General features: G+C 47.1%; 1 protein-coding gene across 1 annotated transcript in view; it reads right to left on the bottom strand.

Moving 5' to 3' along the window:
• The window catches only part of MYO18B (myosin XVIIIB), a gene marked incomplete at its 5' end in the record, with an annotated part of 249320 nt that overhangs the window by 29578 nt on the left and 201615 nt on the right, over positions 1–18127 (bottom strand). The window contains one exon of the mRNA XM_046025552.1: positions 9855–9985. Coding sequence (XP_045881508.1) covers positions 9855–9985 — 131 coding nt within the window. The remainder of the gene's footprint in view (positions 1–9854; positions 9986–18127) is intronic.

Below are 18127 nucleotides of genomic sequence, written 5' to 3'. Positions count from 1 at the left end.
AGTCACTCGCCTTCTCTGACCCTCCATATTCCTTTGTAAAATGTGTTTACGAATGGGCCTGAGTGGTGGAGTGGATGCTTCCCATGAAGCGAGATAACCCCTATCAAGATCTCAGCATGGTTCTTGACAAATAAATAGTGTTGCTTAAAAGGCAACAACCGTTATCTCTGTTTTTGCTTTAGGACAACCCGTACTGCTATTATTAACAGCGTCATTACTGTCAACAGCAGTGTGTTTGCCTTATGTTCTTCGTGAGTGCTAGCAAATCAGACAAGAGGGCAGGAGTCCAGCTTTCCAGGGCCTTCTGGGAAACTCCGAGACTAATTACAGGAGTAGCTATTCTGGGGGGAATGTCCCTTCATTCAACAAATACGCTTTCCACAAGATCTCATCTAACCATCCCGCCTAGGTCCATTTAGGGAACAAGGAAACTGGCACCCTTGTTCAAGGTCACACAGCATTGAATCCCAGGTCTGTAAGAGCTATTAACCTCAGGCCCTTAACCCGAAGGTGGATGCCCAGTGTGCGGGTGTAGACAGCCAAACCACAACCTCAGATGCCTGAGACCTCATTTGAATCCTGGGTTCACAGGCCGGGGCCTCCCAGATTTATTCTTTGTGTGGAATATGGAGGATTCCTTCCTTAGAAAATATGGTCACTTCTCTGAGGGATGTATATGTGTCTCCTTGGTCCCTACCCTCAAGGGCCGGTTAGTCTCGGGGCTTCTATTCACAACTGTCTGTCCCCACCAGGACTGCAAGAGGCCCTCATGAACCAAGAGCATGTCTTATTCATCCCTTTGGTGCCAGGGCTCAGGCCAGACAAGAGGATCTCTCAGATAATGCTTTGAGAATTCAATGATCTTCAGCCATGGGCCAAATCCAACTGACAGATGTCTTTATAAATAAAGTTTTATTAAAACACAGCCACAGTGACTCATTTCCGTTTTTCCCATGACTGCTTTTGCTCTACAGTAGCAGGGTAGTTGCAAGAAAGATCACAGGACCCCCAAAGCCTAACATACCACTTAGCCTTTTAAAGAAAAGTTTCTTGTGTCCTATCCAGAGTCACAAATGCAGCTTTTGTGAATGACCCTAGGAGAGGAGGAATAATGACCCCCAGAGATGTCAACATCCTAATCCTTGATCCCAAGATCGTTAGGTTCCTGTAGCTAGCTTTGATGATGGAAGGGTTACAAGTCAAGGTGTGTTAGTATTCTCTACCAACTGGAAAAGGGAAGGAAATTCATTCACCCCCTAGAGTATCCAGAAGGAAGACAGCCCTTCTGAAACCTTGATTAGCCCAGGGAGATCAGATCCTCCTTGGGCTTCTAATCAACAGAACCATAAGGTAATAAAATCTGTGTTGGTTTAAGACACTAAGTTTGTGACAATTTGCTATGGCACCAAAAAAAAAAAAAAAAGCCATAGGACAAATGTGTTTTTGATGAATGACCTTGAATCTTCTCAGGGATCTATGTGCCAAGTGTTGATGCGGCTTTTAACCAACTACTTAAAAACACCACTTCATGAACTGAGACCATCCATGGGGGTAGGATCAAACTCTGATCCTGCTCAAGACCTGGGTCTTTCTATGGCTCTGCTGGGTTAGGGTTGTGGACAGAATAAGAGACGGAGAGAAAAGGCAACCAAATCCTAGGGGCCTCGCTGGGTGGCCCAGCCTCCCCTCCTTCCCTGCCTGGGATCTCAGTCTCCCCATCTGTGAACTAAAGGAGTTTGGGCCAATGAGCTGAGGCCTGGTCCAGCTTGAAAAGAAAGCACTTGCCATTAAGGGAGGAGTCCTGGGGCTTATTTCTAAAGATCGTTTATAGGACTATGGAACTACCACTTCTGCTTCTCTGAATGCACACTGACTCAAATTTTAGCCAAATACCTGAGAGTTCACAGTATCATCTAGACCTCAAGCCTGGACACCCCTTCCCTTGAACCACTGGGGCACAGACCCCAGGCTAAGGACACTGGTTCCAGCTGACCAGAGAAGCTAAGGATGTGGTAGACAAGACCCTTGGGAAGCAGAAGGGTTCAGTGAATAGGGTTCAATCTTCTAGAATGTTGATTGAAAAAAAAAAATGAAGATACCTGTGGCCCAAGCCATTGTGTTGTAAATGGTGTGTCTTAATAGAGAGGCTTAGTTATACCAAGAACAAGTTTTCTCGTGGCCATAGGCTGGGAGAATGAGCAACAGCTGGCAGCAGTAGGGGTGGGGTTTGGGGCATGTTGTGTGGGGGATGGGGTGCTTCAAGCCCATTTCCCACCCCAGGATTCCAGGACTCTGGATTAAAAGAGGCTGTGCTCACAGGTCCCTAGTAGGTGTCCAGGAAACCTAACCTCTCCACAATCCTAAAGCAGCTTGCCTTGAGCTCTGCAGTAGCCAAGCTCTCTCTGACATACTTCATTTGACTGAACAATTATCTTTAATGCAATCCAGCCCAGAAAAGTCTTTATGGGAGAAGATCACTAATCAAAACACATGCTGGTGTTAATTTGTGACCCGCTAGTCACCCTGGCTGATTCCATACGTGTGAGTCCCACGGCTGAAGTCAGCGTTTAAATTTATCCCCTTCTGAAAGGGCTCTCCCCTCACCCCAGAATAAAGAGGCATTCATTTTGAGATGTCTTCTCTCTGCTCCTTCCCACCCACTTCCTGCCGTCCACTTTGCTATGTGCCCTGGAGGCTGATCTCTATGGGCCACATCCATGGGGCCTCCCCTTGGGTGTGGCCAGTAAGGAATTCAGATAGCCACTGGAGGGGAGGAAGGAAGAGAGGAATCTGGAGTATTTATTCTACCTACTGCTTCTCCTGGCGTTGGCTCTAGCCCTCAACCAAAAGCCAGAGCTCCCCCTGCCCAACAGCCCTTTCTGGATGTTCCCAGGAATGGCTATGAGCCCCTGAGTGCTGTACCATGCTTGGTGCCTCCCTACACAGGGCCCATATCTTTGCAAATAGTCCTTTTATTAGACCTCCTCCTTTGGGGCGTGTCTGGGGTTCCTGCCAGACTCTGACTATTGCAATAGCTAATCTCAGGGCTGGTTTCTGCCTTCACAGAAAGCACTGGGTTTTCTGAGCCTATATATATTTTTTTTTCTGAGCATATATATATATATATGTATTTTTTTTAATGAGAAATAAGCAGGCAGCAGGCGTGACCCATCACTGCTGTATCAACGACGATTACAACCTTTATCACCATGTAGGGAAAAAAATGGTGAAGAATCTAAAGAAGCAATCTTGTAAGAGCATAAGATTATCAGCAATCCTTATAAGTGCCTTCCAAGCCCGTGATTCTGGAAGAGAACCAGCCATGAGAAATAAAAAGATATTGGTATAAATGCTTCTTGAAAATAATCCTACATTTCTATAGACATTTTAATCTGTGTACCGGTTGCTTTTGCCTGTGAACCCATGTCACTGAATTTTCACAGAACTGCTGAGGTTAAAGTCAAGGTCTGCTGGGTGTTCTGCTTGTCAGCTTCTGATCTATTACCATCCAGGTTGACGGTGGTGTCTGGCCCACACCCCATACCACTCGCCATTTTAGAAGGTCTCAACAAAACAGAGTATGTTTAAAATAAAGATGCTGGGTTGAGGAGGGTTTCTGGAAACCACATCACACCTTATAAACTGCAGAAGGCACTTAACAGCTTTACCTGTGGTGGTCTACAGCTTGGAGGTAGGGGGAGGGGAAAGGCAGTCAGGCAGAAGCAGGAGTTTTGTTTGGCATGATCCTAAGACTCATTGAACCAGATGGGTAGAAATCCCCACCAGAGTGACTTCACAAGTCACAGATTGTTACTGGTCCTGGTAGACACCGGAGTTTGTGCACCATGGTCTACAGAGGCCTTGTGTTCTGGGGGACCTTACAGGGGCTTGCAAGGGGTTAGGGAGAGAGCCTGAGTAGGGAGGCTTGACCTTGAACCTTCATCTCTGTACTCCATGCTAAGCTAGAATTTTCTATAGGAGTTTATGCCTGTGTAAAAAAAAAGGTGGGGAGGAGGGTTCCACTTAAGAGGGAATTTGAAATCCACTGGCCCTTTTACCCTATGAAGAAAGAGTCTCTGGGCTATGAGCTCCATGTTTGCCTATTTCTTACTGTTACCTCCTGTCTTAACATAGAAGGTGAAGGGCTGCCTGGGTGGCTCAGTTGGTTAAGCATCTGCCTTCAGCTCAGGTCGTGATCGTAGAGTCCCAGGATCAAGCCCTGCACTGGGCTCTCTGCTCAGTGGGGAGCCTGCTTCTCCCTCTGCCCCTCACCCCACTTATGCTCTCTTTCTCTCCCTCTCTCTCAAATAAATAAATAAAATCTTTAAAAACAAAACATGGAAGGTGAATACAGATGGCAATGACAAAGACTTTAACATGTTGATTGGACTGGCAGAGGCCCAGGAAGGGCAGATGACCTGGTCCAGATCTTGTCGGTGGTAGAGCCAGTATAGAACCCTTTCTCCTGACCTATTGGTGGTTCTTTCTCTCACCTTTGGTGCATGTGGCTTTCAAAGAACTTGTGCCAGGCATTGATGGACAGGGGCTGGCTGATAGGCAAGGTAATTAATGAGATGTCTTCTGTCGTATTCTTTTAGCACGAGTCCTTGTCAGACAATTCCTGTCTAAATGCACACACATTGCCTGGGAAGTAATAAAAGAAGGCACTGGCTTCCAGCCACAGTGATAGACACACGTGCACCTGTGTGACAGGCCAGTTACTTGGCAAAGAACAAAGACCTTGTCAAGAGAAAGGGGGAAGAAGGGGTACCTGGGTCATGACAGCAAAGCCTGCGCATTGGAAGTATGGGAGGTGACGTTGGCCTGAAGACCATCATGGCCCCAACACCTGCTGGGTGAGCCCAAGTCAGCTCCTCAACTTCTCTGAGTCTAGCGTCCTTGTCCATAAAATAGGTACCAACCTCAAAAGTTGTGAGAACCATGTCTGGTGCATAGCCTTGCACCAAGTCAGTCCTCAGCAGAGAATATCTCTCATCCCAGTAACCATCATTTCCCATAAGGCAGGAGCGGATAAACTAGGTTGGAGCCCTGACTTCCCGTGAACCCCATTAGCTGGGTATCTAGGCCTTCCAAGCTAGAAGGACACTTGGAAAGCCAGATGGCTTCTGGGACGTCATTCAAATGTGAGCTATCCGTGTTGTCATTGCAAATGGTGTATCAACCTTCTCAGAATGACAGAAAGATGGTTTAAGCTATTCCCTCAGGCCTTGGGCATACTTATTACTCAGGCAGGGGAGCTCAGAGGGTGCGAATTAGAAGGTAAGGGAGTTTTGGGAAAAGTAATGTGAGCAGTTCCAAAGCCTTCCCTCCTAGGTAGCAGGAAGCTTTAGAGTCTGGCCAGAGTCTGGACCCACTGATAAATCAACTCAGAATGATGCCCTCAGTGGCAGCGGCCACCTGTGGTGAGACCCACATCTTCCTACTTATCCTACTGCAGCCTAATTTTATCCCAGTTAAAAGGATGTATGTTGAGAAACATACAGCTTACATGCAACACAGTGACAAAAGACACCTTTCTAGAGCATTCGATTCTGACTGGGTCAGCTGGAATTACACTCTCAGCTGACCTAGGAGTCAGAGGTCGTCCGTTGACTTCTTCACACTGACACCCCCCTGCACCCCAAACCCCCAGAAAGATGACAGGCAGAGCAGACCCTGAGCCAGGAATAGACAAGGTTTTCAGCTGATGCATCCCTCCCTCCATGAGTAATGAGCATGCTCTGGGCCCCAGGGGACCAGCTTAAAGGATTTCCCCATTAATCTGTGAGGGTTGATGCCATGATCTAAGGCACAACACAGAGCCCGAGTGCAGGATGGCACGTGTTTAAATTCCACCACACGGGCCACCTGGCTTTCTGAGCACGTAACCGCGTTTCCAGCCTGGAAGGCCTTTACGCTCAGATCTAATTCCCAACATGGGGAAATGTGACTTTTCATAATTTGAACAAGTCTCTTAAAAAACCTTACCTCCAGCAGAAACACCACACACACAGTCTCTCTTGCTCTCCCCCCAGGGTGGGTGCGAGTCCTAATTGAGAGCTCAGTTTGGAGAGGTACCTTCCCGAATCCCTCAGGCTCCCATCCAACCCACAGACATACCCCAGATGACGAGACAATTAAGCAGGAAGTTCAACACAGAGCGGGACGGGGAAGAGGACAGGCTCCTACCGGGGGTAGGAGCTGGGGCTCTGCTCTGGACAGTGCCTCTGCAGCCCAGCAAGGCATGGATTGCCTTTTATTGCTGAGAATCAGTTTAATTGCAGTGCAATTAAGTGCATCGAGACTTCTTTGCGGGCAATTCTCCCCCTGGTGGTCCCCCCATTCTCTGCTACGGGGGAAATCTCAGCTCTGCATCTCTCTTAAATCCAAGTTAGAAGGCAGAGAGTCAGGACAGTCCTCCTGAGACACAAGATAGTGAAAATGCAGGCAGGAAGCCAGGGTTCAGGGGTTCAGAGGGGATTCCCAGGGACTCGGGGTCTAGAGCTCAGAAAAGCTGGATGGGTATGAACGAGACGAAAGAGGTAAAGGTACCTCCTACCAAGGTGAAGGTGAGGGCGGGGTCCCTTTAAGGCTCAAGAGGAGCCCCTATAAGCTGAGACCGGAGTGATGCCCGTGACCCTCCATAACCTCGCCCCCGGGGATTTCACTCCCCAGGCAAGAAGATGCTCCCTGCACCCACACCTCCAAGCATGGGTCCTCTGCCTCTTTCCTATTTTGTTATTTTGATAACTTCCATTTATTTCATTGATAACATTCATGTATTAGAAAAGCGATCTGAACACCCCAAAATCAAAGAATCCAGTTAAAAGTGGGCAGAAGATACGGACAGACATTTCTCCAAAGCAGACATACCAAGGGCCAACGGACACATGAAAAGATGCTCAACATCACTCATCATCAGGAAATGCATATCAAGACCTCAATGAGCTCTCACCTCATACCTGTCACAACGACTAAAGCCAAAAGGACAAGAAACAAGTGTTGGTGAGAATGTGGAGAAAAGGGAACCCTCGTGCATTATTGGTATATCACTGTGGAAAATGGTAGGGAGGTTCCTTAAAAAATTAAAAATAAAAATACCCTATAATCCAGTAATCTCACTTTTGGGTATTTACCCAAAGAATATGAAAACATTAATTCAAAGGCATACATGCAACCCTTTGTTTATGGCAGCATTATCTACGATAGTCAAATTTTGGAAGGAACTCAAGTTTCCATCAATAGATAATGAATAAAGAAGTGCACGTGCGTGCGCACACACACACACACACACACACATACACACACACACAGGAATATTACTCAGCCATCAAAAAGAATGATATCTTGCCATTTGCAATGACATGAATGGAGCTAGAGAGTATTATGCTAAGTGATATTAGTCAATCAGAGAAAGACAAACATTGTATGATCTCACTCCTATGCGGAATTGAAAAAAAAAAAAAAACCCACAAATGTGCAAAGGGAAAAAAGAAAAGAGAAAGGTAAGCCAAGAAACTGACCCTTACCTCTAGAGAATGAACTGATGGCTGCCAGAGGGGAGGTGGGCGGGGGTGGAGGGATAAGTGTAATAGGGATTAAGAGTACACTTATGCTGACAAGCACTGAATAATGTATAGAATCATTCAATCACTGTATTGTACACTAGAAATTAATAGAGCATTGTATGTTAACTATACTGAAATTAAAATAAAAACTTGAAAAAAAAAAAAAGAAAGAAAGAAAAGCTGGGAGCCTGGGTAGCTCAGTCTGTTAAGCATCTGACTCTTGGTGTCAGCTCAAGTCATGATCTCAGCGTTGAGGGATTGAGCCCCGCATCAGGCTCTGTGCTGAGCATGGAGCCTGCTTAAGTTTATCTCTCTCCCACCCCCAGCTTGTGCTCACTCTCTTAAAAAAAGGGGGGGGGGATAATCTCTGGCTATGCAAGTGAAAATGGTTCCAAAGTTTTGCTCATTGGTTAAAAAAACCAAAACAAAAACTAGTATATACAACCATTAATTCTCACTATAATTAATGTCAAAGTGCTAATGTCTTTATTAATGGAAAAGTCAACCCCAGCATCGAGTGAGTAATATTGACTAGAGTTTGTAATTATAGACGCAAGTTCTGCCAGGACACTAATAAGGCCACAGGTGGTGTACGGGACATCCTAAATGTAATCCTGAGTCAGGAAGCAGGGGCAACCCCAGTAGTGGCTGTTTCACCCAAATTTGGCGGCCGTGCAAATTAGCAGGGCATGGTGGTGATACTTAGAATTGTGCATGGAAGCTATTTTTGCACACTGAGATTTCTCAAATGAAGCCCTTTATTTAGAAGCAAGGACGTGGAGAGCCCCTGGGTCTCCATCTGACTGATTCTGAGCATAAACATCATTACGGAAAAGTCTGAAGTTACACATCTCTGAGCTGTGTTTGTGACCAGCCCGGAACCGCATCAAGGAAAGGACATGTTCACATTCTAAAATCAGGTGTGTAAAGTCCCTAACTTAAGGCACCTGGGTGGCTCAGTGTTAAGCGACTGATTCTGGCTTCAGTTCAGGTGGTGATCTTGGGGTCATGAGATCGAGCTCCCCAGTGGGCTCAACCCTTAGCACAGAGTCTGCTTAGGACTCACTCTCTCCTTCTCCCCCTGCCCCTTCACCCTGCTTTCTCTCTCTCTCTCTAAAATAAATAAATAACCTTAAATAAGAAAATAAGCCCATACCTTCAGCAGTAATGCCTTCCATCAGTATTAGAATGTTGATGTGTTTCCTTCTGGGGCTTTTTTTCCTTGACCAGGCATAGTCAGCTTTACCCATTCTTCCTACTGGCTAACCCACAACAGACTTACACCACTGTTTTCCTCACCGCCCATCTCCCACACACACACCTCTCAGCAGCTTGCCCCTGCTTCACCCTATTAAGGGGGTGTGACAGGCAAAGGTCTAGGGTAGGACACTCAGCAGCCCCGGGTTCTCACCTGGTGCACGAAGCTAATTTGCTGTGTGACCTTGAACCTCTCTCAGGGTCCTCGTGGAAGTGGAGAGAGTTGCATTCATGGTCTGATATTGGGATTGTTCTGGCTGCAACAGAATCATCTCACACAGAGACAAAGACCAAGAGGGAGCAGTGGGCAATGCAGTCCATGCAGGTATGTGTAGGGAGGGAGCCACATCTGAAAGTTAGGCTAAGATACCTTATTTCATACCAAAGCAATGCAAAGAAAATGCCTTTTCCTGCTGCCCAGGCTTCGTGGCAGAGGCTGGGATATGGGGCAGAGAAGCTGCAGCCAGCCAGACAGCTGTGGTTTCCAGAGATGTAACATGCCAACGTTACAAAAGCAGCTCTGGGGAGCAGGATGCTATGGGTCACCTGCAGGTGCTGGACAGCCCAGGCCCATGTGCCTATCTGGGACACCTTGAACTCCCTCCAGGTAAGCAGCCCACCCATGGCCTGTGGCAGCTCAAGATTTGAGTTGAGATGATCAGAAGCAACCTGTCTTCTGGGAAAGGAGAGAAACTCTAACACTGAATTTGAGTGGTCTGGCCATTACCAGCTGTCTCATTTTTGCATCTCTGAATCAGCTGTTGCCTCTGTGAAGAGATGTCCCTTATGTGCACAAACACCACTTACACCCTGATGGCCCATGTGCACTCCCGGCACTGTTCTAAGTGGTGTCCATCTGGCACCTCATTTGACCCTCACTGACAACCTTATGAGGTATGCAGTGGGTTCAGCACATGAAAGGTCAATCTGTGCATCTAAGGTAGTCAAAATAAAGCCACTTGAGTGGTTGGTCCAAAGTATTATGTCCATTTTGCATGTGAAGTAATGCACTTGGCCCCCAAAGGTTACCTCTCCGTGTCACTGTCGCTGGATGCCACCTCCTCTAAGGCTGCCTGCAGGTCAGCGATCCGCCGGATGGATGTCTCCAGGTCTGTCTGGAGGGTCTGTCTCACTGCTGCGAGCTCCTCCACGTACTTCTCCTGGAGGCAGAGACCATAAGCACATGTTGGCCTTGGACAAGAACCCATGTACCGGCCAGAGCTTCTGGGGAGGAAGACACATCCTGGGCTGCACTGCGTGTTCACCGAGCACCTAGTACATAACGGACACCCCCTCTCTATACAGATGGGCTTATGGACCCTCAGACAGATGCTTTGAATTTTATAGAGGACATGGAGGTTTTGGGGGCCATGAGGGCATGACCCACAGACAGAGCTCACTCACCCACACTGAGAGGTCTCAGCCCAGTGTGTCTGACCCCAGGGCCAGGCTCAGAACATGCACCACCCACTTTGTGCCAGGCAAGACACCCTGGATGGATGAGTGAATGCACGGGCCCATTACTGTTTCCCAGAACGCTAATGGAGGCTGGTTCTGGAAGCTGCATCTACCTCAGGGCTGGATACGGAGTGGGAGATCAGTTGGGTGGCAGGAAACAGATAAGAATGGTTCGCTTTTCGCTTTGCCATGCCGACTTCCCCAACTCTGCATCCTTGGAGGCGACGAGGGCAATGACGGGCAAGCCAGAGGGGTTCCTCCCAGAGCAAGCAGACACCACTGCCATTTACTGAGATCTTTTTGTGCCTGGCACTGTGTCAAGCATCTTACCCTGATGACCCTCCTCACTGCTCAAAAGTCTGGCAGATGGGTCACTAATCTTGCTCCCATTTTGCAGATGAGAAACTGAGGCCCAAGGAAGCAAGGCACTCCAGCTTGGTGCCCTTACTTGTGCCTCTGAGGGTTCATCTTTCTCCTCTCTGATCCTGCCTTAATTCGATTCCATGCAGACTCTGGAAAACCTCTGATTTCCATTTGCAGCCTATGTCATCCACCCCTACCGTTTATCACAATGATCATCAACCAAGGATGATTCTGCCAGCCCCCTCATTCCCCAGCCCAGGAGACACTGAGCAATGCCTAGAGACATTCTTGTTGTCACAGTTTGTTGGGGGTTGGGGGACAGTGTGCTACTGGCATGAGCTGGTAGAAACAGGGACGCTGTCTGACATCCTACAATGAACAAGACAACCCCCTCCACCAGGAATGGCCTCATCCAAATGCCATAGTGCCCAGTCTGAGAAACCTTGGCTTAAACCTACAGGGGATCAATCAAAAGGCAGAGTAGGATCTCTCCCAGAGGATGCAGGGAGAAGCTGAAAGCAGCCTCACATCTAACAACTGGGAATGGGGGATCACAGCGTGTCTCTTTGATGCCATTAGGCACACATTAACATTTGAAATAAGGATTGTGGCAGCGTAGAATGCTTCTGCGGAATAATGTGAAGCAAACGGAATAGCACAGGGAATATCATGCCCCTATCTATCTGCAAATAACACCCATACAATCGGAAAAACACTTTGGAAGCTGGTGATATTTAAAGATGAGGAGGAAGAGGGGGATTATGGACAACATTTTTCTTTTAAGCCATTCTAATTATGTAAGGATTACTTGTTGACTCTTGTTTTATTTATTTTTGATATTTTTTTAAAGTGGGCTCTAGGCTCAGCATGGAACCCAGCATGGGGCTTGAATTCAGGACCCTGAGATTGAGACCAGGCTGAGATTAAAAGGTGGGCTCTTAACTGACTGAGCCACCCGGGCCCCCCGTTGACTGTTGCTTTAAGGAACATACTTATACCAACTGCGGAGAACGTGAAAGGGTGAAAATAGAAAGATTTAGGGTCAGATCTAAGCGCCGTTCCCAGCTGCCCATTTAACTCACTAACTGTGCAACCTGGGACAGTTTACAGTGCCTCTGTGAGCCCCTGATTGTTTTCTTTCTGTTGCAGATGAAGAAATGGAGGCTAGCAGAGTCAGAAGTCATTCCAGGCAGTAACGTGCAGAGCCCAAATTTAAAGACCAGTCTTGCCGGTGATCTTTCTGGGGTTACATGTGCACACCCCCCAATGAAATTCAGGGAGGACCAGGGCTGCTCCCCCATTAAGGGGACACCCACAGCTCCCCTTTGCAGAGTGGCTGGTCTATTCGTGGTATGGTGGGCCTGTGCCTTTCATCTGATTTTGAGGTTTTCCAATTTTAATGAGAGAGAGAGAGAAAGCGAGAGCAAAGACTGAGAAGGCTCAGGGCTGACAGGAGCTGAGAAGCAGCAACGTGGAGAGAGGTGGGGGGTTGGTGACAAGGGGCTGGCAGTGCGCTGTAGCTGATTGAAGTTGCCAGCTGTGAAATCCCCATTTTGGTGCTGACAAGGTGAGAGCCAGTCCGAGGCAGGGGCACCCAGGCAGGAGGCCAGTGGACTGTCACAGGAAATAACACACACCGGGGGAATGGCTGGGGAGGCGTTTGCCTCTGGATGCTGGTGTGTCAGCTCCTAAAGACACCTAGAAAAATGACCAGGTGCAAAGTCCTCGGCAGTTTAGAGGAGCACTTGTCTGAGCTCAGCTCCCACCTAGGGCAACAGAATCGACCATGGTCTCCCGGGAGACACAGCACCTGTGTCTTTGTAAGATGCGGAGATGCTAGCTGAAGTACATGTCCAGACCGTTTTAGGCATGGGGTGAATGTTTATTTTGGAGCTGAGGAAAGCGAGAGCAGAGTGGCAGAATGGCCCATGTGAGGTCACGTGACAGGAAGAGCACAGAGCTCAGATGCACAGCCTGGTCTTGGGTTCTCTGGTGACAGCTCTTTATGCCTCCTGAGCCCAGGGATGAGAAAAGAGCACTGGTGTTCCCTCCCAGTTGTGCCTGCAGGAGCTTTGCCCATGCAATGTCATGTAGGGGCAACAACAAGGGCCTAAAGTCTTAACTCTTGTGGAGCATCCTGGTGGGCAGAGGACAGGTCCACCAGGTCCACCAGGGATAGGCACTGTGTCTCAGGGATGTCTCAGGACACAGAGGAGATCCACAAGGAGAAAAGGGAGGCACCCGCCACTCTCTGGTCTGGGATTCCGGGGCCTTCTTCCTCCCTCGAGACATGTGGCTAACAATGCTTGGGTTTGAATTGGGACTGCTATAGGCAAGCAGGGTTGTATTTTGAGGCCACATGTGAAGCTGGTCCCCTCTGTTATTCTCTCTCTTTAGAGACCTGAAGCATGAAGCAGTTGGGGGAGAAATTAGGATATGAAACTATTCAGATAGTAAGATGTATACAGCTGAAACCCACTAATAAATATATCATATGCCCAGTTCCTCTATAACTACAACAGTAGCGATATACACATTGTAATGACACACAACATCTTACCAAATATATTATATATTCATTACATGTAGACAAATATTCATGTCCTTCACTCAGTAAACATCTATTGAGCACCTACTGTGTACCGGTACTGACCTATACACAGGTGATGCAGACACAGTCCTAACTTCCCTGGAGCTTACATTCTTGCAGGGACCTAATCTCTCTGCATTGCTGGCGTTAAGCGGGCACTCAGTCTGGATGTGGGGATTGAATGAATGGTGTCACTGCATGAGTACAAATGCTGAATGAAGGAGGGGCCTGGGTATCATACTCACGAATGCATACATGACACGCGCCATGCATACAGAGATAAATGCAGTGGAAGTAGTGTGTGTACTTCTGACCTCCCCAGCGCCACTTAAGAGAATCATTAACCCTTGTTAAACTCCCGAGTTACTCCCCCGGAGCATGCCACTGAAAGCTGCCCATGTGGGAGGGCCTTCATATGATAATTATGGCTGCAATTAAAATCATCTCCTTTTGTGATGTTCAATTAGAGGCTAATATTTAGAACTGCTCCTCGTTTTCTTTGCCTAGGGCATCTTTCTGGGATGCAAAGGCACAGGACTCTCAGGTCAATTTCTGAGCCCTAGATGTTGGCTCTCTGTCCTTTCAAGGTGTACCCCAAGAACATTAATTTCATGTAGTTTATATTATAGATCAGACTATATTTTTATATTCAGTTTATATTATCAGATCAGATATAGATCAGAAACACTCTTGAAACATGATGAAAAGTCACTTTGTCATCTTCTTCTGATTCACTAAAAACAAACAGAAACTTCATGTTACAGAGTGCAGCCCTAAAGAAACCTTACATACAAACACATATGCTATTATAAATACATACAAATACACACGAACATACGTTCAAATGTGTCTATTCAGATAGATGCGTGAACATTCCCAGTCGGACACGTATATATGCTTAATTAACATTTATTAAATTATCACATGAATGTATTTATTTCTATTTTCTCACATGGACAGGTCCTCTGCTAAATGTATGAGATGTCTCGTCTCACATGATCTTTATAAACCTTCACAGTCAAGTGCAATACAAAAACATAAAAAGTAACATGAGAACATTACAACAAAGGAATAGCAGTGTTATTCTCTCTGAGTGGTGAAACATCAGGTGAGTTTTGTTTCCCCTTTTATAGTTCTCCAGACCTTCTGCAAAGGATATGAATGACTTTTTTGATCAGAAAGTAAAGAAATACAGGGTTTTTTTCTGTCTATGCTGCGAGGAACAACCCCCTGAACCGCCTGCTCAGTGTCTCCCACGGCAGCCTCATTATCCTTATTTTACAGATGAACAGGCTGAGCCTCAGAAAGGTTAAATCACTTGCCCAGGGTCGTACAGTCAAGACGCAGTGATCTGCAGCAGGATCCAGGTGTCCTGACCCCAGCGCACAACTCTTTTCTACTTGGCCTCTAATAGCTACTGCTTTATCCAAGGATGCATGTGCCTCCAGAGGTGGGGGCAGTCTGCCCAGAAAGAAATGAGGAGGTGATGAGGAACTGCCACTGTTTCATTCAAATTGTCCCAGGGTTATTTGCCTGGGAAAAATGAGGCTGTGGGGGAATAAAAAGCCCTATGAACTGTGTCCTGGCCAGAGTTCAAGGCCATTTTGGCAATGGAGCGAGCAGTAACACGAGTGTTCAGTCTCAATCTGGGAAAGGAAAGACTTGGTCTACCCAGTAGAAAACCCAAGACTATGTATGAGATGCTCTTACTTAAGATTGCAAAAGAGTCCAACCTTTAGCAAAAAGAGGGACTAGGGAGAAGGTAGTCATCACTATGCAAGGTCCTTTTCTTCATAATTCTCCTGCAAATTCATTGTTTGATTCTAGGTTTATCATGCTGTAAGGGACACAGAGAGACTCATCAAAGACCTCAAAGTCACACAGCTAGAAAGGGACATACAGATGCAAGCTCAGGCCTGCCTGTTTCCAGAGGGTCAGCCAATATCTGACAACTCCTCCCGCCTATTTCTACACCTGCAGCAGGCATGTCCAATCAATCACTGCATAGACCCAGGCACTCTAGGGCCACAGTCCGCTCTGTGAGCTACCAAGCTGAGCATTTTCTCCAGTGGTCCACCTACCAGCATCAACAGAACTCCCAACACTGCCACAATTTACTCACCCCTCCTGGAAACACCTCAAAAAGAACACAATATTAGTTGGTTGATTGGCAGGGGAGAAATAGCTCTCTCCCCGCTCCCCTTGCATAGGGCTTTGCATCTCCCCCCTCCCCTTGAAAACTGGTAAGCACTCTGTGGAACTGAGGAGAGTGGACCCCACCACACTTCAGAAGAGATCCTGATGGGTGGGGAGGGGGGAGATGCAATGCTACCAACGACATGGGAGGAACACGAAAGTGAAACACCTATGTCAATTTTGCAGAGTTCTTAATCCTCCCTCACTTTCAGTCCTTCATCCCATAACAGGCCAGCATTATTTCCTGGCAAAAGATCATTGCTTGGAACAAACAAAATAATGTCTAACTGTGTACATCTGGTATACCTAATATGTGGGCACTCACTTGATACCTAACTCATGTCCTTTTTTCTAAATAAAGACTCAGAAAGTATGAAGCCTGCAGGTACTGTGTAGCAAGGAAAGCCTCATTTTTTCAGCAAATGAAGTTTGTAAACCTGATTTTTTTTGTTGTTGTTGTTGAAGCTGGAAGGATGTAATATAGTACCTTGGAGGAGCCCATATCAATCAGGAAAATGGAAATTGCTCTGGATCATTGAAATAAAGGAATTTAATACAGGGAATTGGTTATTCAGATGATGGAAAGGTGAGACACCAGGATGAGACACCAGGACAGATTAGCAATGGCAGGAAGCCACTGCCAACCTAGGGCCAGAAGGAAAAATTAGGGTATTGGGTCATCCAATGGAAGGGTGCTGGTGGAAGGCAGCTTCATGGAAGAGGGGTGTTCCTAAGGGGATCTGGAATTGGAGTCTTAGTTTCTGCTGGGGATGGTCCCCAAGGCAGTGATAAAGACAGATCAATACCCTGGCTTCTCTCTTTCCCCTGTGTTTCAATCAGCCATCACCGCCTATCATGGCTGACCCTACCAGAAGGCAAGAAAACTAGAAAGCCTAGTTTCTAACAATTTAGAGCAGAGCAGAGAAGGGGCAGAAATGCACCCGAGAGGAACCAGGAGAATCACTGGCATAGAGCACAGACCATATCCAGGTTCAACCCAGACTTTATGTGTCGAACTATATACTTACAAGATCTGCCTATTTTCCTGTCTATCTCTATCTATATATACTTATAAGCATTTATATTTTACATAGCTGCATGTAGAGAGATGTGCATTTGTGTGTGTGTGAATACACTTCAAGGAAAAAGTTATAAGAAATCCAAAATTACAATTTTCAGGTGTTACAGCATCCAATGCTGGACTACAAACCCCTAGTCTATATTAATTATTTATTACCCCATAACATATTGCCTCAACACCCGGTGTTTTGAAACATCCAATATCACTCATTATCTCATGGCTTTCTGGGGGTCAGGAGTTCAGGAATGGTGTATCCGGGTGCCTCTGCCTCAGAGTCTGGGGTAGAACAGGTAACAGCCCCCAAATACGTCCACATCCAAATCCCCACCATATGGGAATATGTTAACTCACGTGGCAAGAGGGATTTTGCAGGTGCGATTAAATTAAGGATTTCGAGATGGAGAGATTATCCTGGATTATCCTGGTGGCCCCTAAATGTAATCAGAAGGGTCCTTGCAAGAGGGGGTGGTGGAGGGGACAGGTTCAGCAGGGAAGAAGGCAGTAGTAATGGCATGGTGACATCACGCTCGAGGGAGGCAGCCGGGAGCCAAGAAGTGCTGACTCCCAAACTAATGGGAGATTAAATTGTGTCATTGTAAGCTACCCAGTTTGTGGAAACTTATTGCAGAAGCAAAGGACAACTCATGCAGGGTCTGTTCTGACGGTACAGTGGTGATGGCAGCCAGCGCGTGGGCTGTCTGAAGGCTTGATGGAAGCTGGAGGGTCCCTTCCAAGAAGGCTCACTGACATGACTATCGGCCAGAGGCTTCAGCTCTCTGCCATAAGGGACTGCACTGAGCTCCTGGAGTGCCCTCACGACACGGTGGCCGGCTCTCCCAGAGCACATGATCTAGGACAGAGTAGGGCAAATGCCGAACACCTTACATAACCTGGCCTTGGGAGTGATGTATCATCACGACCGACCATCTCTTGGTCACACAGACCAACTCTGGTACAACATGGGAGGAGGCCATGCAGGGAGGTGAATGTGAGAGGTGGGGAGTCATCAGGCACCGTCTTGGAAGCTGATGAACTTAGTAACATTGATCCTTCTTCACCTATAGGCCCCATCTCAGTGGACTCTACCACCCACACAGGAAAACACTATAGCCGTCCTGAACTTCCTCCCTTTTCTAAAAACACACCTGTTTACAGGTTGAATTGTGTGCCCCCCTTGACCCGCAAAACAGGTTGAAATCCTAATCCCCAGGACCCCAGAATGTTACTGTATTTGGAGACACCGTTTTTATAGAGGTAGTCAAGTCAAAATGAGTTCATCAGCGTGTCCTAAGCCAATATTACCGGCGTCCTTAGGAAAAGAAGTGAAATTTGGAAAGACACAGAAATGCAGAGCCAAAACCCCATGAAGACACATAGGAAGGGGTGCCATGTGTAGACAGGAGATCACAATGATGCATCCCCAAGCCAAGGAACATCACAGATGGGCAGCAAACTACCAGAAGCCAAGAGAGATGCATGGAGCCCTTCCTTCTCCAGCACCTACGGGGAGCATGGCCCTGCCAACACCCTAACTTCAGACTTCTGGCCTCCAGAGCTGGGCAACATTTCTATTTTTCTAAGCCACTCAGTGGGGAGGCCCTTGGCTCTGCAAGG

The sequence above is a fragment of the Meles meles genome, chromosome 12 (genome assembly GCF_922984935.1).
Source record: "Meles meles chromosome 12, mMelMel3.1 paternal haplotype, whole genome shotgun sequence".
Taxonomy (NCBI): domain Eukaryota; kingdom Metazoa; phylum Chordata; class Mammalia; order Carnivora; family Mustelidae; genus Meles; species Meles meles.
Note: the sequence above shows the minus strand (reverse complement) of the source record. Positions and strands in the feature narration are given on the sequence as shown.